Genomic DNA, 24043 nt, shown 5'->3' with positions numbered 1-24043 from the left:
TCTGCATTAAAGAAAGTTTACTCATAGCTAAAGACTGCACAACTCTTAATAATTCACAAAGCTCTTAAGATCTAAAATTGTTTTAAATTTTTACACTTGTGTTTTAGCTGTTGTGTTTTATGTGTATATAAACAATGTTATATCTGTCAATCTCCCACTTTTCATAATAAAGAAGTAAATTAATTAATAATCATCTTTGTAACATGATTTTCAGCTTTCACTGAAGGTGAAATAAGTTATTTCAAAACATTTAAACCTTTTAAATAAAATGTTTTTATCAATTGTCTTCTTTCTTTCTCTTAAATTTTTAAAAAATTATTTGTAATAGAATAATATTTAGGGTTGAACCAAATTATACTTAATGAAGAGAATACAAATCTGAAAATGTGAAAACATTTTCTTACAAATTCATATTTTTGGATGTTTATTTAAGCCCATCTTTGTGTATTTTCAGAAAAGAATTATAGCTGATTAATCTTAAGTAGTTTTTATACATGTAAGCTTGCAGTGACAATTCAAATTGACATCACTCAGTACTGGTTTTCTTCATTTTATGTTTTTTTGTAATAACAAAAAAAATAAGATAACATAAAATGGTTTTCATGTATTAAACGTCAGTATAAGAATAAGCCACTGTCCAGTGGTTTGTTTTTAAGTGTGTGTTAAAATTCAAGTGTCTATATCATAAAAAAATATTTTTTTCCTCATTAACTTTAAAAATTGATAAATCCTCTATGGACTCTTTAGTATTATAACAATGATCCAGTTGTGTTTTAATTTATATAGATATTGATGAGTGTGCCAGAAGTCCTGGAATATGCTCCAATGGTACTTGTCAAAACACACCTGGCTCTTACCAATGTGCCTGTAATACTGGTTTTCAAATTACATCACATGGAGATTGTTATGGTTAGTATTTCTTCCTTTTTATTTCATTTGAAAAATATACAAACAAATATTAACCCTTGAAAATGCATGTAACAAAAAAAGCTTGCTTTATTTAGCTAAAAAATCATATCATATATTAATTTAAGAATATATTTTTCTTTATTATTTGATTTTGATTTTATGGTAACAGACTGTGAAAGCAAGATTAGTAAATGCTTCTCTACTTCATATATGTGAAATGTCTAAAAAAGCAGCATCCAGTGGTATTATTTCTTTACTCTTTTTTTTTTTTTCTCTACACAGATCAACTGATTACTATTCACTCAATTCATTCTATTTGTGTTATTGTTAGCAGAAATCCAAGTAGATGTAGCCAAATATTCTGATCATATACCTCTTGAGGTGGATTCTTGTACGTAGTGAAAGGACCTCCCAGAGAAGGTTTTGTACTTTCAATTTACCTCCTCTGGGATCTCCACACACTGCAAACATATGGGTGGAGACCCATGAAGATGAGGAGGGGATCCTGGTGAATAAGGTGTCCAATTCAGAACACCACTTTGACCTTGAATTCCTGTAGATAAGCAGCCTTAGAGTGCCTCCTCAGGGTTAGTCAGCTGATCCACTTGGGCTAGGATCAACCGAGTACCAGTGTTAGACATTTTCAATGGGTGTTGTGGACATTGTGTTTCTGATACTGATGTTTGAGTATAGTCCTTACAAAACCCTGGTATTGCTGCAGTGTCCTTGTTTGGCATTGTAATGGGTCCTCTCATAGGGCTGTATGGTGGGGGTGGGGTCAGTGGACACTAAAATGTGGTGTATTATGGGTACCCCCATTCATGAAAAACTGAAGATAAACGGATTATCAGAAAACGACCACACATGGATGACTCTGTTGCACAGTCAACATCACATTCAGATTCTGTACCTTGATTTATAATTATCCATTCCTCATCCAAGAGATTCTTAGGGCAAATGTCCCTCTTTTTTATTCAAAGGGATTAGAGCAGCTCCTCTAAGTCAATAAAGAAACTGTACTCTGGAGAAGTTTTGGTGGAAACATCTTCACCACAACAACTCCTTTTTAAATCAAAGGCCATTGGGATATACCCATCGACCTTACTCCCCATGCAACTTTGAATTCTTCCAGAGGAGTTATAGTTGAGGGGAATTTAAATAACATTCCTGAGTAAGAGATTCTTGTTAGTTTCTCTAGCCAAAGCTTTTCTGCAGTGCATGGAATCTCTACTCACAAAGATTGAATTATGGTGCCTACTAATGTTCTGATATTGACATTTACATCACTATGTCCTCCTGCCACAATGAAAGCAGGTTATCTGAACTGTAAGGCATGGCTATACATTCCCAAACCTCTCAGATGTATCCACTGTCAATTGTTTGATCACTCAAAAACGTGGTTTTTAAGCATGTGATCATTATGGTGACAATGACCATGATGCTTACAAGTGCAAGCTAGAACCATGCTATGTTAACTATTATTTCTTTCTCTAAATGAATGGAGGAGAAAGAGGTCTAATGCTTGAAGATTATAAATAATATCACCTACCCAAAGGCTAGGGAATTATTGTTCCCAACTGCATTTTATTCCACTGCCACAGTGGGAGGGCAAAAAGATCTCTTCGTGCCTCCAGCAGAGTCACTTGCAAAACATCGGAAGAATCTTTGCCATCCATGATTAAAAGAGTTGACAAATCTACGTCTACTTCCATCTCTGTCCCTGCCACTTCTTGCAGGGTCTGCCCAGGTCCACTTACTCTGGCAGTGGGTTCGGGTGTTTCCTTGGGTCCATCCTCTTCTGAATTCCCGAGAAGCAAAATGATCACTCCTTCACATTTTAAGTAGCTAGAATCTTTGTCCAATAGATAAAGACCTGTCTACTCGACCCAGGCCAGGATCCATGGAGGTCAATAGGTCTTCATCCAATAAGGAAAAAAAAAATGTGGTGGAAAACATAAAGCCTCCCTGCCACGTTCTCTTCCATTTAAAAATGGCCATTCTAAACCAGTAAGGATTTGATTCATTTTTTACCATCCCATGTGTGTGTCTCCTTACAGGAAACGTTTCTGAAACCTGCCAATACAGTCATCCTTCAGCAATTTTCTTTGTACAGAAATGACAGGTTGTATGATGGATGTGTGTATGGTGGGGTGGCACTGCTGGTTGATCAGCATGTGCCCACCCTGTCTTTGCCACTTGATACACCCTTGGAGACTGTAGCCAGTTGTACTTTCTTGAGTCATATCATCATTATTTGTTCTCTCTTTCTGGCTCTTGAAGATACCTATTATCAGTCAGACTTTGGTGCCCTCATTAAGCAGTTACCATCTCCCTTTTTAATCCTGGGGGATTTTAGTGGGCATAATCCTCTCTGGGGTGGTGCTGATATTGATGGGAGAGGTCAATCCATAGAGCATATGCTCTTTGATCATAACCTCTCTCTTCAATGCTGGTCCTTATACCACACTTTTAAAACTCATTGCATTTCATTGAGCCCGTGCACATGCTCAGCAAGTCGGATGTCAAAGCCAGAAGGAATCTTGGATTAAATACACCTCTAACATCTCTTCTACCACCAGTTCCAAAGTCATAAAATGGACAAGATTTGAAAGGTTAGTGGACAGTATACTCCTACCTCCTTTCAATCTTACTCCGTGATAGCCAGGAGGTTGCTGATGCTCAATGCATCACCAGTACTCTGTGACAGCTTTTCTCATGCACCTAGCACTTCTGCTACATCCCCTATCTTCTTATCCATCAAGATACGGGCAGAGCAATCACCTATTTCCTTTTGGGCTGATCATCTCTGTGACTATAATCAGCTCTTTACCCTGGTGTAACTTAACCTTGCTCCTCATTTGTCTGGTAGTACATCAGTCAGACCCGATGATATTCATTATGAGATGCTGCACCACCTCTCTCCTGCCTCTTTTGCTATTCTTATGGTTGTTTTTAACAGGATCTGGCAGGAGAATGTTTTTCCTGATGCTTCGCACTATGCTATTATGCTCCCTTTTCCTAAGCTTGGGAAGGGTCCCAAGCTTCCTTCGAACTACTGTCCAATTGCTTTGACGAGCTGTGTTTGTAAGATCTGAGGGAGGATGGTTAATGTTTGTCTTGTTTGGTTCCTCAAATCAAACAACCTCCTCTCATACACTCAGTATATGTTCTGAGGACAGACTGTCATGGACCACCTAATTTGACTTCAAACGTCAATCAGAGAAGGATTTCTCAAGTGGCAACATCTTGTTTCTGTATTTTTTTACATTGAGAAAGCTTATGACACAACGTGGAAGTATGGCATATTACAAGACCTCCACTCATATGAGTTGTGTGGCCATTTACTCATATTTTAATAAATCAGCAATTCCAAGTCTGTGTGGGTTCAATATTTTCCTGTTTTTTCCAACAGGAACTTGAAGTCTTTACATTTATGCTCTTAGCTCTCTATTGGCCCATTTCTCTCTATCATCTACTTCTGTCCAGTTCTTTTGGATACCAGGCCATGTAGGTATTTGTGGGAACGAGCTCACTGACATCACAGCAAAAATCTTTTTGCTGTTATACTCCCTTTTCCTAAGCCTAGAAATGATCCCAAGATTTCTTCAAACTACCATCCATTTGCTTTGATGAGCTGTCTCTGTAAGACCTAAGAGAGGATGGTTACTGCTCGTCTTGTTTGATTCAAGGAATCAAACAACCTCCTCTCGCCCACTCAGTGTGTTCTGATGATGGCGCTCTACCATGGACCACCTGATTCGACTTGAAATGTCAAACAAAGAAGCCTTTCTCAAATGACAACATCTTGTATCAGTATTCTTTGACACTGAGAAGGCTTATGATACGACATGGAGGTATTGCACTTTGCGAGACCTCTATTTATATGGATTACGTGCCAATTTTTATTAAAACGTTTTTAATAGACAGGCAATTGCAAGTTTGTGTGGGTTCGACACTTTCCTGTTCTTTTCTACAGAAACTTGGAGTCTCTCAGGGCTGTGTTTTGAATGTCACACTTTTCAGTATAAAGATTAATGCCAGCACTGAACAACTCCCTCTTGCTGTTGCAAACGGGCTCTATGGTGACGACTTTCATATCTTATTTCAGTTGTCGAACATGAGATATATTGAGTGGAAGCTACAGACTGCCCTCAGTTGTTTACTAAAGTGGTCCACAGCAAAGGGTTTTAACTTCTCTCTCTCTAAAACCGTTTGCATACACTTTTGCTGCTAACAGGGTATTTACCCTGATCGTGAATTCCGTATCAGTGAAGTTGTGCTACCTTTGGTCCCTGAGACAAAGTTCTTGGGACTCATCCTTTACCATAATCTGACCTATATGCCACACATCAAGCAACTATGGATCAATTATACAAGAGCACTGAGCATCCTCCCTGTCCCCTCTTCCACCACTTGGGGAGCAGATCGATGTTCTATGCTAAAGATATATCGTGCTCTTACTTGATCAAAACTAGACTATGTATCACTGGTCTATAGCTCTGCCATGACCTTGGTCTTGAAAATGCTAGACCCCATTCATCATCAGGGACTTTGGCTCTGAACTGGGGAAGTGCGGAAAGCTCTGGTGCAGAGCTTTTACAAAGAGTCTCATGAATCTCATCTACACCTCTGCTGTTTGCAACTGTCTTTACTGTATGCTTCGAAACTTTGTTCCTTATCAAAGCATCTCAACTGGGGTTGTGTTTTCCTTTCTCAGTTGGTCATGTTTTTTCAGAACAGATGATCTGCCATTGCTTCTTTTGGCTTTCGTATCCAGGCGCAGTTGGATGAATTGGGTCTTTCCTTGAATAATATTGCTGTATCTATTGGTCAGTCCATCCCACCATGGCTTATCACAGTTCCCAAATGTGACCTGTCTTTAAGTCATTTCAGAAAAGCAAATACTGTCTGTTATTTGCTGAACATCTTTCGATTCATCCTTCCATTCCTATTTATACAGATGGTTCAAAAATCAGGTGACTTTGTGGGCTCTGAGGAAGTTGTTCTAACTAGATTATACATTGGTCATGGTTTTTTAACTCGTCGTTTTCTTTTATCTGGGACTGATGCACCAGTGTGTTGTTTGTGTAACACTCAGGTCAGAATAAGCCACATTTTACTGTCTTGCCATTGTTATGACTTTCAACAACAGCACCATTTTAAACATGTTTTGTCTCAAGATTTATCCATGACATTAGACAGTGTTATTGGTGATGGTGACACTGTCTACCTCAGCAATGTTTTTAGTTTTTTAAAAGCCATTAATCTTTTTAATGCTATTGAAATTTTCTAATTTATTCATTAGACCTTTTTTTTTAATGTGATTCCCTTTTAAGAATCAAAGTACATCTAGTACGATTTGAAATTAGAAAATGGCCGTAATGTTAAATAACTCAATCTGGACTGGAAAGGACAACTTCAGGTGACTAATGCTGCTGCTTGAATACCTGTTTGTCAGCCTGGCAAGTTATAGTAATTAAAATTTTGCTAGAAATATTTTAAAACTTTTATTACTTTCCTTTCTTAAAATGGCCATAATGTCAAATAACTTGAAACCAGGACTGGAAAGGTCAACTTCAGGTAACTAATGCTGATTTTTGAACTTACCCATTAATCATCCTGATGAATTGTGCTGTAGACTAGATGTGAAAATTGGATTTAATACTGTTTATGATTTAATTCAAAAATTAAACTTTAATTTGTTTTACCTTAATTTCCTTTTATGAAATTAATGATTTTACTTTAATTTTAACATTTTATTAGATGTTTGGCACAGATAGCCTAGTTGCTTTGCTCTATAAAACACCAAACCAACCAACCAACCAACCAACCAAACCTTCTGTTGCTCTTTGACCATCTTGCTTCCATAAGGATGGTAAGGAGAAAGTTGTTCTGGCTAGACAACTTATTGGTCACAGTTTTTTAACTTATTGCTTTTTTTATCTGGTATTGATGCACCAATGTGTTGTGTGTGTGACACTTGTGTCACAATAGCACACATTTTACTGTCATGCCATCATTATCATTGAGAGGGACGGTACCATTTTAAACATATTTTTACTATGGGTTCACCTTTGGCATTGGACAGTGTCATTGGCAAATTGTGACGCTATCCACCTCATTTGTGTTTTTAAATTTTTAAGGGCCACTGGTCTTTTTTAACTCTATTTAAAATTTTAAATTGAAAATTGGACTGTTTTGTTTTAGCGTGATTCTCTTTTACATATTTTAATGATTTTACTTTTTTAACTTTTTATTGGTTGTTTGACACAGATAGCCCAATTACTTTGCATCAATAAACACTAAACTACCAACATCCAACCAGCTGATCATATTGTCTAAAAATAAGCAAGAGGCAGAGTTACTTTTCCTGAATAATCTATATTATTCATACTTGTCAGCTGGCTGTTGTATGGTGTTTGATCTTAACATTTAGAATGCCTTTCACTGTAAGTAACAATAATGCAATGACCAATTGCTCTATGTTTTTAATATTTTAATGAATCAGTCAAAAGGGAGTGAGAATATATGTTGAATGTTAGAAAAAATTCTAAAAGGTTTCTTTAAAAGGCATAATTGATGAACTGCCAAATTTGAATTTTTCGTATTTTTTTTTCTAATGGCTTTAACTATACCAGCATCTTGGTTTTTAAAAATATGCTACTTTAACATAACATTAGTAACACTTGGATTGAGAAATATGATAATATTTTTAGTTTCAATATTTTCCCATAATACAACTAAAGTACATTTAAACATATTTTTTCCACTGTTTTCTTGTTTGTATGGTCTTTAGAAAGCTTCATGTATGTGCTTCTACCACACACTTGTTCTTCTCCCCATTTTAGTTTTAGAACACAAGCAGTTAAAGAACTTTTGTTTTTTCAGTAATTTCACTCAATCAAAATAATATATTTCTCTTCTGAACATGCAATTTTTTACTTATTATGAGAAATATTTTGAATAAGAGGATACACTAATTACCAAAATAGCATTCCTAATTTATATCAGTACTTGAGTCAAACATGTTATAGCTCATTCCACCTAAAAATAAATGTTAAATGCAAAAGAAGTGGTGGTTTGTTAAATTCATATTGTCATAATAAAATACTAGAAGTGAAACAAGCTATTTACTGATTAGTATTTTCTTGTTTTTGAAGATATTGATGAATGTAGAACGCAGTATGGAATCTGTTTGAAGGGGCGATGTAGGAACACCATTGGAAGCTTTGAATGCCAGTGTCAAGAAGGTTACCAATTAAGTTCAGACAGGCGCAGCTGTGTTGGTGAGGTTGTTTTACTTTTCTTGTTGACTTTTAAAGAAAAATATCATAATTTTACAAGTTTCAACCTAACACTCCCAAAGTTATTTCATTAATTGTTTACTTTCTGATTGTTCCAATTATATTATCTGACAGTTATTTTTTCTTTGAAAATTGTTCAAGAAGTCAACTCTAAGAAAAACTGTAATTTGCATCTCCTCATTTCAGCTACTCCTCTATCTGGCAGAAGTATTTTCTTCTTTTTGAAATAATTATAAAACATTTTTTCAGTATATAATATTAGAAAAATGACTTATATTTAAATTAATAAAGAAAAGTATTGTAAACTTCCACAATAAATGTATAGGTAAATATACATCATAATGCACCATTTTTAAAACCAATGCAGCTGTATAAGTCATTTAATAATTTGCTTAATATTGCTTAAAATTTTGTTTTGTTCACAGTTGATTTTGGTGTGAAGTAAAAGTTTTGTAAGTTTTGCTGATTGATAGCAGTATATTCAAATTTTCACTGGAAATTATAGTAAAACTACATTTTAATTTCATTGCATCCAAAATTTATACCATTTTCAGTTTCTTATGGGTCTCCAGACTAGGGAGAAATATATAAGAACAATAATTATTTTAAAACATTCAATTTTTTAATAAGTTTGTTTCTATAAAATCAGTATAGTTAATTTTCACAATTTTTAGCTATATAAGTTAAATCATCTTTTGTTGTTGTTGTTATTTCTTTGGTTAGATGTAAATGAATGTGTGGAGTATGAAAGTTTGTGCTCGGAAGGGACATGCCAAAATTCAGAAGGCTCCTTTGTATGTGTATGCCCAGAAGGATATACATTAACACCCAACAGACGAAATTGCCAAGGTATAAACTTTAATTTTTCTTTCATTTAACAATACAGTGGTATTGCTTCGAAACACATACATTGATTGTAACATTTGAATCTTTGGCAATACTTCCATGTAGCTAATATTCTTTGTGATTTTATTTTTATCAGACACCATAATTTATGCTAATGTGATTGTTGTGTTAATTATAAACATTGACTAGTTGTTGATCAATGCACATGAAAAATGTAAAGATAAGAAAATATAGTACATATATAGTTATAATATTGATTTTTTTCTTTTTCATACCTGTACAATTGGAGTTTGTTTTGTCATAGATCACTTCACTTTAGTACATTACATTTAAACTTCTTAAACCACTAAAATTTCTCAGTTGTTGACTATAAATCTGCAATTTTAAGATTTAATTCAACAATAAAATGTTTTACAAATTGATATATTCTGTGTTAAAGTACAGGATGCTACAGAGAATTAACACTCCTACGAAAAGTGGGGCCTAATAGGCCCCAGAGCAACTTGAAAGGTTATTAATATTAGGCTAATAATTTTGTATTTAAATGAAATTGCCATTTAAATTCTTTAATGAATGGATTAACGAGATTCCCTCTGTCCCTATATACTATCTAGCGAAACCACAGCCAGGGGAACGGGCTTGGAGAAATCAGGACTAGAAACATCTTTTCGTAGGAGTGTTAATCATTCTGTTAGATATATCCAAGTTTAGGAGTTTAAGTTTAATGAGTAAGCTATGATTTGATAGCTTACATAGCATGAATGTTAAATTTAGTTATTTTTAAAAGTGAGAGTTTATCATAGTTTTGTTTATGGAACTGTTTACAAATCATATGTTGTGTAGTTTAATAGTTATGAATTGGTTATTGTTATATTATTTTATTATGTTTCAAGAACATTCTGAGTTTTCTTATTGTTATGAGGGAGTATTATTGCATTATGGTATCTTGTAGTGTTTCTGTGTGTGTGGAACATACTAAACTTCTGTCAGGGTGTAAATACTCATTGAAAATGTTTTTTGAAACTTAGATCTTGACTGTGTGGTTGTAAATTTAGCCATGAAGAGGATAGTGTGGTGATTTTTAAAATGTATTTATCACAGATTGTACCATAAAAACAAAATATATATAATTATATTTAAAATTCTGTATAGACTCTCATAACTAAAAGTGTAACAAACATTTGTATATAAGTTTTGACCTGTTTTAAAATTATTTTAAAACAAGTGGACTGTGTGCTGTGTGTTTATTGTTGACATTTATATAATGCCAACAAATCACAAAACTTACTGTAAAGAATCCCACCCATACATAAAACATGACAGTCCATTTTTTCACCAATGCAAGAACAAACTTGCTATACAACAACAGATGAACACATTTGAAATTAGAAGGCCAAATTCTGGTCCTTTATCAAACCCATAATGTCAATCAAACTACACATTCACTGTCTTGAGCCAATTATAGGAAGGTAGTTAGCCAGTGATAAAATCAAATACAGATCCTGCCCATACAAAAAATCTGGCACATCATTACTAAGAATAATGCAGAGATGCCAACCATTATGATTTTGGTGTATATATTACGACTATACGCTCATACAGACAAATATTACAACTTGTTGCAACTCCCAAATTATTATATATTATATAGGCCTATACAATAAAATGATAAAGTGTTCCCCCAGGACTTGAAAGGGGTGAAAAGAAAAATTCTAGTGAGATACAAATAAATTTTGATAATAAATAAAAGACATAGCCCAAATGGTTACTTGCAATAATCTTCTTTGTGCTTGAAATAATAAAAAATATTTGTATCTCCGACGCCTACCAATGGTTTGAGTGTGGTGCTTCTTCATACTGGGTACGTGGGGAATCCTCAGTTACGTCATCAGTGCTTTTCAGCCAATCAGCGCTTGCGTAGATGGGTATTTTCTTGTTTTCTAAGCGGCATAGAAACACCAATGCGACCGCTCACAAGATGGAAAAAGAGAGGCCTCATTCACCAGATTGTCTTGTTTCTGGCAAATCTAAAAGGACTAAAACTGTGAAAGGGATCTGTCTACAATCATTATGCTCAGTCATTTGAAATAGTTGGCATCTCTGATAATGTTCTAAATTTCATACTTCCCTCAAAATTACTTACTATGGGGTAAATCATGTTCAGTATAATGGCTAAAATTATGCACAATGTCTAACACTGCATTTTCCTTTGCAAACAAGTTTTTGCAATGGATGGAAAATTAATTGTGAACAAACATGTCTTGACAAACTTTCTACATACATACTTCTTATGTACACGAACACAGACCCCCTAAGTCCAATATGTATGGCTCAATGGAATTGCCTTAATTCCAGCTTTTCAACTATGTGTAGAGTGAAAATAGCCGTTAATTTTGAGTTTTGGCTGGAAGTGAACATTTCTATATTTGTTATCTTGTTCACCAGTGATACCAGAATGTTTACAAAGGTTCCTCACTTTGACATTTTGAATTGAAGGATTATCTTCCATAACTATGGTTTTCAATTTGTAGATTAGTCTCATTTGAGTAACTTATTAAGGTGTGATTTCAGAAACCTTTGATGTATAAAATGCCCTGCTGTGTGATTATCCTGGTTTCTTTTGAGACCATTGAATGTTTCCTTCTTCAAAACTGTGTGGTCTTTAGCTGTATATTATTGACTATTTCATTGCATGGTGATACTTCCTCATGAAGGTTATAACATTTCTTACCAGCCGTACTTCTTGTGGTGATTTTATAATATCAAATGCTTGAGATTTTCTCTTGAACCAATTGTATAGGTTTTAAAAATGTTACTTATGAGGCGTTATTATGCAAATACAACAAGTATCACTCACTTATTATGTACTTCATAGTAAAAAAAGAAATGTTTGAATCCTTTTAAGTTTTAATTTGGAACATATTAAGTCCTTTTAAAGTTGTGAGCTAATTTGGCTCTAGGTGTTACTTTGTGTAATATGATTCAGTTCAAGAATACAATTTATCTTGTATTTCGTGAAGCATTTGTATTGGTTTTACTTCAACTGTCACGTGTTGGACTTCCCAATCACTGTTGCATGGAGCAAATATACTTCCAAATTTGTATAAGCATCTGTTTGTGGTTGGTCAACTGTGGAAATGTAAGAGCAATTTTAATGTTTTCAAAGAAATTAATTAGTTTCTCCTTTGAAAAGGCAAAACCTGCTGTAAAATTCTGTATTTTTTTTTTAGAATCATTAGATTACACTTTTCCTCAACTTTTTTTTTACTCTTATTCTATGTCTTCAATCTGGAAGACAGTTGTAGATCATAAAATAAACAACATGTAGTTGTGTTTGTCAAAGTTGCTTGTTTTTCTTCTTTGTAATTTTTATCACGTAAACATCAACATTCCTAGTATTTCTTTAAATGAAGGATAACACAATGCTAACAGTGACATCTGTGATAACATACACATGTGCATGTGCAGTTTGTTCCTATGGTAAATTAACTCTGTAAATATTGACTTGTAACTTATTTTGTTCCTACAAAGGTTTGTGTAAGTGGGACTGCCCTGTTACTGTTACATGGAACAGAACTACTTGCAAAATCTTGCAGTCCTGTTTAAGATTGGTAATTATAGAGATAATGTAGTTTTTGTGAGCACTTTTGAGGCTTTTAGAAGGTTAGTCTGCTTAGAATAGGCCAAGGTTTGCTACAACATGTGTTTTTCTATAGGTGCATTAGGTATTCATTGCCATATTTTTGTTTCAGATTTATTTTAGTTTTATTTTACTTTATTTTAGTCTTTTCAACCTGAAACATATGTAAGACCATTGTGAAACATAATGTAAACAGAACTTAGTTGTCTTTGTAAGGTTCTTTGCTGCTGTTTTTTTTTCTCTTGCACTTGTACTTGAACATTTCATTAATTAGGAGTATTTTATCCATGTGTCATTATAACTCTAAACTAACAGTATTATAAGGGCTCTTCTCACATCTGTAGTAACACATCTGTTAGCTTATGCTGTTTGTTCTTTTATATGAATTAATTTCAAATAACAAAATAGGAATTACTATTCATATCAAAATGCATATGTTAGAGATACATGACAGTTTAAGATAATGCAAGTATTATGATTTAGAGTTAAAATATAAAATAAATATTAAATTTAGTTATTTTTAGAAGTGATATTTTATCATAGGTTTATTTATACAACTGTATACAAATCATATCTTATGTAATTCAGTCATTGTGATTTAAAGTTATGCTACTCAAATCTTCTGAATTTTTCATTACATTAATTGGATATTTTTGCATAATAATGTCTACCAGTCTGTGGAATGTTGATAAGGTTAGTTAAATTGATAGAAACACTGCTGACCAAAATCTTAAGGCCAATGTTTTATTTGTAAGACATACAAAACTTAAGATTTTTGTATCATTAGATACAATTAGATACAATATCGTAAACACGTAACGAAATTGAGTCATTTGTATTCAAGCATTAGCGTTGTTGACATCTCCTGTGTTACGTTTGGTGAAAACATGGCAAAGGCTAAAAAGTTGACAGAGTTTGAACGTGGCAGAATTGTCGAGCTGCAAAAGCAAGGCTCTGAACGTGCCATCGCTGGTGAGATTGGGCATAGTAAAACTGCTGTTGCAAATTTCTGTCGGCCCAAGAAAATTTCGCAATAATTGAGCAGCAGGATTCAACAAATTGTCCGGCAAGACACCAGCTGATCGATGAACTAGACTAAGGCCCTTATGGACACAGAATGAAGCTTAAAAACAATAAGACAGCATCTAGGAAAGAAAGGCTTTAAAAACCGTAAACGTCTTTAAAGGCCACGCCTCCTTGCACACTGTGAAACAGCTCGGTTAAACTTTGCTGAGAAGCACTAAACATGGGATGTAGAAAAGTGGAAGAAGATTTTGTTCTCTGATGAGAAAAAATTTAACCTGGATGGTCCAGGTGACTTCCAACATCACTAGCACAATAAGGATATCCCACCAGAGACATTTTCTACACAACACTGTGGAGGAGGTTCCATCATGATCTGGGGTGCTTTCTCCTTCCATAGAACAATGGAGCTTCAAACAGCAGATGGCTACATTGGCATGTTAGAGAGAGCATCCTTATTGACTGAAGGCCCTTGCTTGTGTGGAAACAACATGACAATGCTGCAATCCACAATGCTTGCAGGACAAAGGACTTTTTCATGGCAAGTAACGTGATTCTTTTGGACCATCCAGCATGTTTGCCCAAACTGAACTGCATTGAAAATGTTTGGGGGTGGATGGAAAGGGAAGTGTATAGAAATGGACATTAATTGCAAACAGTGCATGATCTTCATGAAGCCATTTTCACCACTTGGAATAATATTCCAGCCAGCCTTCTGCAAACGCTTATATCAACCATGCCAAAGCAAATGTTTGCACTTATTCGCAATGAAGGATGTGCAACTCACTACTGAAACTTCTTGTTGGGCCTTTTCTACCCTGTTTAGGATTTCTTTTTGGTGTGGTCTTAATCTTTTGACCAGCTAGTATTTAGGCTAATTTCACAGTGTTCACATTTCCCCTATTAAATGCTGAAAAGTTTTTTTTATTTTCCCTTATCTTATTTTCATCTTTTGAAGCTCTACTCAAATAATTGGTTGAATCTGACAATGCAAAATGCATATTTTTTCTTTATGTTCATTGGCCTTAAGATTTTGGCCAGCAGTGCATATAAATCAAGACTGTGTATTTGTGAGCTTAACCATAAAGGGTGTATAGCTGTAATATTTAAAGTGAATTATCAAATATTGTATTTTTAATAATGGAGAAGAATAATTTGTCATGTTTATTGTATTCTAACGTAAATGAATAAATCTTTGTGGATTTTTGATAGATGTTTGAGATACAGCTGTGATAACTAAAGTGTAACAAACATTTGAATGTATATATTTGACATGTTTTAATATATTGTTTTAAAGCAAGGGGACCCTTCTAAACAGTGTTCTGTTTATATATTGTTGAAATTCATCACCAAATCACAGACATCTAATGTACAAAATCTAGGTCATCCATACAGCATATAATTCCTAGAAAAATTAAAAATTCTTTCACTTATAAATTTACTGTTAAAATTATTTTTATCCAGCTATAATTTAGTTGACTAGATGAAACCACTATTACAAAGTAATATCAATGGCTAATTTAATTTCTCTGCTAATGAGGCAGTTTATAACCCATCATATGATGTGAAACAGTCTTCAGCATAGGCTGATAAATGAGCATATGAAAAAAGTAGTTTTAAATATTTATTATTCTTGATATTTTTCTCCAACATAGAGTTTGGTCATCATAAACAGCATAACAGCTCAAAGGTTCTAATGTATCTTAGATCACTCCTCTGAACTGCCCTTTTCTAGGGCATCTTTAGTGTTTTAAAGGTTCTTTTTTGAATGAGATACATCTCCAAAGAGAATCATATTGTTGGATATACACGACTGTTTAGCATAAGAGTTGTTATTTAGTTCATTTAGTGATATAATATTTAATGATTAGTTAGTTTTTATAACATGAGTATTAAAAATAATTATTTTAAAGACAGTATTTATCACAAATTTGTGACATACCATGGAAAGAGTCATACATTGTGTGTGTAGTTCAACTGTAATTTTATGTCACCTTACTTGAACTCTCTCTATTTCTCTCATTGCCTTAAATAAGTAGTGTTACATTATAGCATTTTATAGTTTGTAGAAAGCTCAAGAACTCAGTTGGGAAAAACAAAAAATATGTACGTGACCATGTGAGCACGTCAGAAAATGTGAAGTTAGACTATGTGATTGTTAATTTAGCCCTAATGGACAATATTTTAAAGTGGGTTTACAATTTAACAAAGATAATGAAAAATAATTTGTCTTTTAAAATAATTAAATCTGCCTGTGTGGACTTTGATAAAAAGGAGACAATTATTTAAAGTTTTAAATACAACTGTGATAATGCATGAGTGAATTTATCACAGATTGTGTGGTGAGAAAGAATAATAGAGAAGAATAAATTCTTTTCAGTTAGCTTGTAAAGTAACTGAACTAGGTCATGTAGACTTTAGACAAGAAAAGAGAAATATCTAAAGTTTTAGCTGCAAAGCTATAATGAGTTTGACTTATTTTAAATCTATTAATTTAAAACAAATGAATTCTATGCTGTCCATTTATTGTTGACATTTATCACCAACAAGTCAAAAACACCTACTGTAAAGAATCCAAGCCCATATGCAAAATCCCTGAAATTTGGTAAGTCAACCAGAATTACAGAATTTTAAATGGCAATGAAAGAAGATGTGAATGACTGCAGAAGTAGATCTTTATGTTTAATAATAGTTTTAGCAAAGCTAGTGTAGAGATTACAATCATGCTATATAACCATGACAAATGATTTTGATAAGTGGATTGAAAGAAGTGAATGTCTGGGGTTAAAAGATTGTAATCTATGAGAGTTTGTTAAACAACAACAGAACTTAGAGAGAGAAGAGCATCAATTGAGAAAAGTAGAAGAAAGAGAAAAACTGGAAATAGGAGAAACAGAGAATAAGAGCACAAATTGAAAAAGAAAAATAGGAGAAAGAGGGGTGGCTTCAAATTAATAAAATAAAAATATAGATTGAGAAAGGAAATATTGTAAATAGAATAAGAAAACAGATTGAGAGAAAAGAAAGACTGGAAATAGAGAGAATCTGATCACAAACTGAAATTGCCAAATTTTACCTATCAGAAAGAAGAACCCAAGGATGACGTTGGAGTCAAGGCCAATTGACCCAAGATGCCCAAATTTGATAAAAAGAAAGATGACAGGGATGCTTTCCTGGAGAGATATGAAAGTTTTGCCCAATATTAGAACTGGGCAACCTAACTTAGTCCACTTCTCACAGAAAAAGGCCTTCAAGTAAATGCAGGCATAATGTCAAAAAATGTCATGGACTATGAAAAGTTAAAAACAGCCTTGCTGAAATGCATGGTACCTTGTTCGAAAGTTCAGGAAAGTCAAACCTGACACTGGAAAAATTGTATTGAAGTTTTTAGCATGTCTATTGCAGTACTTTACAAGATGGACTGACATGGTGAAGTGTAAAAATAGTTTTGAGGGACTGGCAGAACATTTTGTGATCACATGTTCAAATGACATGCCACTGTTTTTAGGGAAAGGGACCCAAAAGATGTGAATGAGATGATCAAGCTAGCAAAATAGTTTATAGAAGCCTGTGGAGGGAATTATAATTTGCAATTCTAAGAAAAATCAATAGTGGCTGACCAGAAGTACAAATCCACCAAAGGTGACAGGAAGTTAACAGACAACTAAGAGAAGAGATACTATATTTGTTATGAAATAGGACATATAGCAAATAAAAGAACTATACAGCAGTGGATATAACTGGACCATTAGCATCTCTTTCTGACAAGGCCAATCAGTATGTTCTAACAGTAATCAACTATCTATAAACCATAGCACTGATAGAGACAGAGTGGCAGAAGCTTTCCTTGAAGTATTCTGCAGTGTGCTTTTCTAAAGAAATCCTGAATGAAAGTTTAATTCAGAATTGATGCAAGAGATGTACAAACTCATCATCACTAAGCAGCTCCTTACCACTCTGTACAACCTTAGATGTAATTGACTTTTTGAAAAAGTCAGCAGAGTCTTGAAGAGCAGACTGAAGAATGTGTACCAAAAGACATCACATTGCTGGGCCTGTTGCACTTGCAGGCAGTTTTATATGTTTATTGACAATCCCACAAGTGGGTACAAGATTTTCACCCTATGACTTACTGTACAGAAAAACAGTACAAAATGTGATGCAAATATTGAAAAAAAAATATTGGTCAGGAGGAAACAATAGTCAAAAGTAACAAATACATATCAATACATGTTAGACCTTGGAAATGACTGGAAAAGACTTGTCAGCTTGCTCAAACAAGCTTGTATGCAGGTCAAAGCAGTTAAAAACACTTCTTTAACAAGAATGCCTATGATCAACATTTCAACATCAGACTGAAAGCCTTGGTTCTTTTAACCAAATATAGCAACAAACCCACCCTGCAGTGTGAAGGACCTATTGAAGTATAAGAAATAGTCAACAGAATGGACTACAAAGTGAAAGTAGATGGGAAGATCAAAATCTACTACACCAATCTGTTGAAGAGGAACTCTAGGAGAGAGAAAGGCATAACAGATACATTAATGAGGCATGGATGGATGTTACAGATGTGGCTGTCATAGATGGAAAAACCAGAAAATGATGATTCTTGTAATAGAAAACTAAGAACTTCTTGACTTAAAACCAATGAGTGGAGATGAGCCATATAAAGATGTCAATATCATTGAAGAACTGATTGGCAAGCAGAAGAAAGAGCTACGAGGTTTACTGTGCCAGTGTACAGATGTTTTCCAGATTAAACAGGCAAGACAGACCCTGTCCAGCAGTATCAAAACTATGATTAGGGGTCCAGTCAGCGTGAATCTCTGTCAGATACTGTATGAAATGAGACCAGGTAAAGCAGGAAGTTGAGGGAGTATTAGAAGCTGGAATCATCAAGCTTTTAAATTTAGCTTACTGTTCACCAGTAGTAATTATGAAGAAGAGGGATGAATTAAACCATTAATGCATAGACTTTCAGAAGCTGAACCTGATGATGAAATTTGACTCTGAACCTATGGGCAACCCAGAGACTGTCACATCAAAACTAGACAAAAACAAATTCTTTATCAAGATTGACCATAATAAGGGTACTGGCAGATCCTGATGGAGAGAAGACAGCCTTTGACACCAGATGAATGTTACTAATTTAAGAGAATGCCATTTAGATTAGTCAACTGAGTGGTGGCATCAAACCACATAACGAGGAAGATATTGCACACCACCACCAACATCAAACATTATGTTGATGATATTCTGACACACACAGCCAAATGGAAAGACCACCTACAGAAACTTAGAGAGTTGATCAGATAAGTAAGGGCAGCAGGTATAACCATTAAACCATCTAAATGCTACATTGGCTATCCTGTGCTGGATCTTGTTGGACACAAGATGGGTGACCAACAAATAGCCATGGAAGAGGAGAAACTAATACACTGAAAAGACGTATTAGTTCCAATGATCAAGCAGCAAATTAGATCCTTCCAGTGGTTAAAAGGATACTAGAGGAATTTCATTCCAAACTACACACGTTGCTGCACCATTGACTGACCTATCCAAGAAATACCTACCCAACAAGGTAAGTGGGACTAACCACAGCAGATGATATTCCAGAAGTTAAAGAACATATTGAGAAGTTCATTAATCCTTTTGTCCACTTGTTATCAACATTTATCTCCTACAAGTCGCAGACACCCACTGTAAAGAATCCCAGCCCATAATACAAAAACCTTGAAACATTTATTATTGGAAAGGTTAAAATGCAGTAAATGTGCAGGCTACTTTATTTTCATAAATGTATCAACAAATATAACCACATTGTGTGCATATGTTACTATTAGTTAAACTAAACTGAGGGTAAACTACACCAACATATGGTAATACAAAGGTCATAAGTTTGCCATAATGTATTACATTAATAATACCATTCTGCACAATATATAGGTCCTATATTTACCATTGTTTGTTCATGTCCATACCATTGATCTATCATCACCATATGTGTCATGTATCTATATGAAAATGGTGTTATGCCTGGTTCTGATTTTTTTTTCACATGACTATATAATTGTTATTTAACATCAGGGATAAAAAAACAACTTATCTGTGAAAAGAATGTTGCTCCACATGTTGTTAATCCACTGAAGTTGTTCTTGACACCATTGCAGGTGTTTCATTTTATTTCTTTTTGGAAGTAAAACATATCTTTAAGCAATTCTGGCATACAATCCAGTCTTGTTAAGTGTATTTCTGATTGACTGTGCACTAACACAATATCCATTTTTTCTCTTTTCTGATTACAATTTCCCCATCTTGGTTATTTTTCAAAATCTATTTTGTATTGAAAATAAATGTATGAACTAGAATTCTCTCTCTCTTCTCTGGTAGCCTAAAATTTGAAAATTTCTTCCCCCCCCTCTTTAAAACATTGCTTGTTTCTTCATGTATATCTCTTATATCATTCTTTTCATATTTTCTCTGACTTTTATGCTATTTACGTTTCATATAATATCTCCCATTGTATCACTTCACATATATTTTTTTAGATTAAAATTAAAAGCACATAATTTTCAGCTTTTCATTTCATTTATCATTTTTCTGTACTTTCTAAATCATGCTTCTTCTGGGAATTTTTCTTCATTTTACACCCAGCTGCATAATATTTTTTTAAATGGTATTGCATATATCTAATGAGTGCTTAATTATAATTTTCCTTTTAATAAATTGAGCAAATCACTGTCTCTATTGACATTGGAAGCCCTTACTCTCCAGTTTTTATTGTAATTTTTGTTAATTCTTCAGCCTTTTAAAAGCATTCTTCCATATGTTCTTATCAATTCCTTACCTTTATTTTTGTATCAATTTCTGAAGCACTTGTTTTGTCTTCACCTTTCAATCCTTTTCCTCGCATTTTAGTACAGTTTCTCCTTTTTTCCTCTTCATACTTTATATTTTATATTCCTTTAAATTTGCTTTTCATTCCTCTTCCTTTGCTTTTCTCAACAATTTTACTCTTTCTGTAGCTTTTCTATTCTTCTTTCTCTCTTTCTTTTTAGTCTTCCTTTCAGATATTAACATTTCATTTAAATCATGCTTCTTCTATTTTCTTTTACATTCTTGCCCTCACCCTTTCATCATTTATCTGCTAACTTCTGTTTTTATTAGTTTATCTTTAAGTTTCTCCACTTTTACATCTTCCCAAATGTCTTTTCTTAATTATTTTCTCATCTTCCTCTTCATTTTACTTCGATATCTTTATCATTACACCTATTGGTTGATGGTTAGCTTAATTTTACATTAAATTTCATTATTTGTTTGCTTATTTATTAACTCTAGCATAATTTTAACTGTATTATTTTTTCCTGGTTAAATGATACTCCATTTTGTTATTTCTCATCTTACTGTCATTCAAGATTTCAATCCCATTTTCATTTACTAACTTCTAAAATTTCCTTCCTTTTATTGTGTGTACTTTACCTTTAGATTTTTTTACTCACAATGTTTTCTTTCTTCCTACCATGTTTTGTATATGCCTGCCCTTTCCTTCACATCACTCATCATTTCTAAGAGTTCTGCTCCTCCTTGTTCTTATACATTCCCTACCTCTTTCAACTTTCATTTCTGTAACTTGTTCACTTCTTTTGCAGTATAAACTACTTTTACTGATCATATCACTCACTTTATTGTTGATGTGGTTATATTTTTATTCTTACTCTTCCTTCTAATGTGACCACTCTTTCTTAATTAATTCTTAATCAACATTAAGATTTCTCCTGAAGCTCTTCCTTTTTTCTTTATATTTTTTACTGAATAGTTCTTCCCTGCAAACTCTAAAAAATTGTATCTTTTTTTCTCTTTTTCTTGATCTTTGTCTCCATTATTCCTCTTATATTGAATGTATTTACATATTCCCAAAAAATATTTATCCTTTGTTTATTCTTTCTATAATATTACTAATTAAAATTTTGATGTCTTCTTCTCTTTTTCTTTTAACTTTTTGTACTTGTGAATAATATTTTCCAATTCACATCAGCAGAAAAGTTTTTCCCAAATATTTTCAGTCCTCTTTCAGTGTTGCTTTCTCCCTCCAAATCTTTTATTTTTTTTTTCAAACTTTACTGTAATAGATTTTGGATACATTACATCCTTCTCCACAATCCTTTGCACTGTTGCTATTCCTTTCAGCATAATCTAGTTTTGTCTTCAAAGACCTTTTTAACTTTAATCTCATCTATTTATCAGGTCTTTTCTCCTTTTATGTCTGTTAATCAGATTCATTTTCCAATTCTTTATTCTACTGTTAATTTGATTTCTCTTTTTCTTCTTTTTTCATTTGTTTTTAACTTTCCTGTCCTCTTTTGAATCTTGTTTCAATTCTGCAAATTTACTTTCTAATTCCTACCATCCTTCTAATATTTTCTTTTTATGTTGTACTTCCTCTCATAAAGATCTGGTTTCTTTTTTTATTTAAAGAGAGCCTGTTAAAACTTTTTGTGCTTTTAAATGGATTTTGACCTTCAAATTTTCCATGATATTTAGTCCTTTAATGACAATCCATTCTTTCAACTTTATCTCCTCTCTCTCTTCTTTGTAATGGACCTTTCTGCCACCTTGTATTTTTCTTAACTTATTTTTGTTGTTCAATATTTCTTTTTCTGTTTTAATTTTCGTTTTTTATTTTCTTTATGTTATTTGCATTATAAAAGACTAACTTTTTTGTTTTGTTTTTATTCCACATAAAACAATCACCTCTTCACAAATCTCCATTAAACACGTATGTCAACAGAACTATCTCATTGACATTTTTATCAGCATCGTTAGTATATATGAAGGTTATTTAGATCATTATTTGTTACCTAGACAGTGTAGATTTTGTGTTTTCGACAATCCATATCTGTTCTTAGATGTTGATGAATGTCGAACCAATCCCCAGTTGTGCTTTGGAGGAACCTGCATAAACTCTAAAGGAAGTTTCTCCTGCATATGCCCACCAGGATTTGTTTTGTCTGCTGAGAAGAATAAGTGTTATGGTATGTTTTAGTTTTATTATGAACTCAGAACTTGATGCTTTTATAATTTTCAGAAAGATAAAATACCTTTAATATAAATTGTTCATTTCCATTCATTATATTGACACTTTTATAATCGTTCTCTTATGATTAGAATAAAAAGTAAAGTAAAAATAAAGTTTATTAAGTACCCATATGTATATCTCTTTGCATATATGTTGTATACACTGTTCATAATACTTCTGTATGAATTTCTTAATCCTAAGCTTATCTTAACCAAAATGAAACATCACAGTGAATAATGCGATATATTAATACTGTTGCTATACGTGTTCCTCTTTTTAAGCCAATGAAATTTTTGTTTTATTTTACCCTAACTAAGTAAACCTCTAGTTACCTAATAAAACTGTAAGAGCTATTTTTTCATTCTTTTACTTGATATTTTTCTTTATTTTTCAGATACCAGAAAGAACTTCTGCTATACTTCCTTAGAGAATGGAGTCTGTAAGGTACCAAGAAGAATGAATGTTACTCGTAGCGAATGTTGTTGTCTGGAAGGTTCTGTAGCTTGGGGTTCTGATCCCTGTGAAGTTTGTCCTTCTCCAAATGAAGGTGTGTACCAGATATCCTAATAAGTGTTAGGACCTATTTTAATGACCTATCAAATATCAGTTTTCAGATATTTATCTACCAATGTTATATTGTATTGCATTAATATTAATACTTAGTAGCTAACTCTAGCAAGATGCGTGTTCTAGACAATTCTTATGCAGATAAATGCACATGGAAATTTCAGGAAAGTTGCATGTTAGTTGAGTCATGGTGTCATAATGAATTATAAAAGGAAGCAAAACCAAAATGCTACCCATGGATAACATTAAAGTCACTACGTATATTTGTATATTTTGAGATTTACTTTCTGATAGCTACATGAAGGTAATATTAAGTAGAAAATTTGTGTGTGTGATGTTGTTCACAAGTTGTTAATAGAGTGAAAGTTAAAGAGCAACAATTTGGTTTTGTTTCCTAAAGAATATTTATTGTTTTAGTTTTTTAGTCTATTGTTTTAGTTTTTTAGTCATGTTTCTTGACATAAAATATTTTTATTGCAAAGAGTATCTAACTTCTTCTGCCAGAAGATTTTAAATGTAAGAAATAAATGGAAATCTGTTACACACAGGTAAATGTATATTAACATTTTCTTACTATGATAAATGATTTTTGACATACACTTACCACTCTCACCCAAAGCTATTTCAATAGTAGTCTGCCCTCTAAGCATTACTAAAAACATTTTGCTAACAGTGCAT

At 33.3% G+C, this 24043-nt stretch overlaps 1 protein-coding gene across 2 annotated transcripts in view; it reads left to right on the top strand.

The window, feature by feature from the left end:
* Positions 1-24043, top strand: part of LOC143258492 (fibrillin-1-like) — a 213894-nt gene that overhangs the window by 156021 nt on the left and 33830 nt on the right. For both annotated transcript variants that reach the window (XM_076517540.1, XM_076517542.1), the window contains 5 exons: positions 787-909; positions 8070-8195; positions 8937-9062; positions 22629-22754; positions 23193-23345. In XM_076517540.1, the coding sequence (XP_076373655.1) occupies positions 787-909; positions 8070-8195; positions 8937-9062; positions 22629-22754; positions 23193-23345 (654 nt within the window). The remainder of the gene's footprint in view (positions 1-786; positions 910-8069; positions 8196-8936; positions 9063-22628; positions 22755-23192; positions 23346-24043) is intronic.

This window comes from Tachypleus tridentatus, chromosome 8, assembly GCF_004210375.1.
Source record: "Tachypleus tridentatus isolate NWPU-2018 chromosome 8, ASM421037v1, whole genome shotgun sequence".
Taxonomy (NCBI): domain Eukaryota; kingdom Metazoa; phylum Arthropoda; class Merostomata; order Xiphosura; family Limulidae; genus Tachypleus; species Tachypleus tridentatus.
Note: the sequence above shows the minus strand (reverse complement) of the source record. Positions and strands in the feature narration are given on the sequence as shown.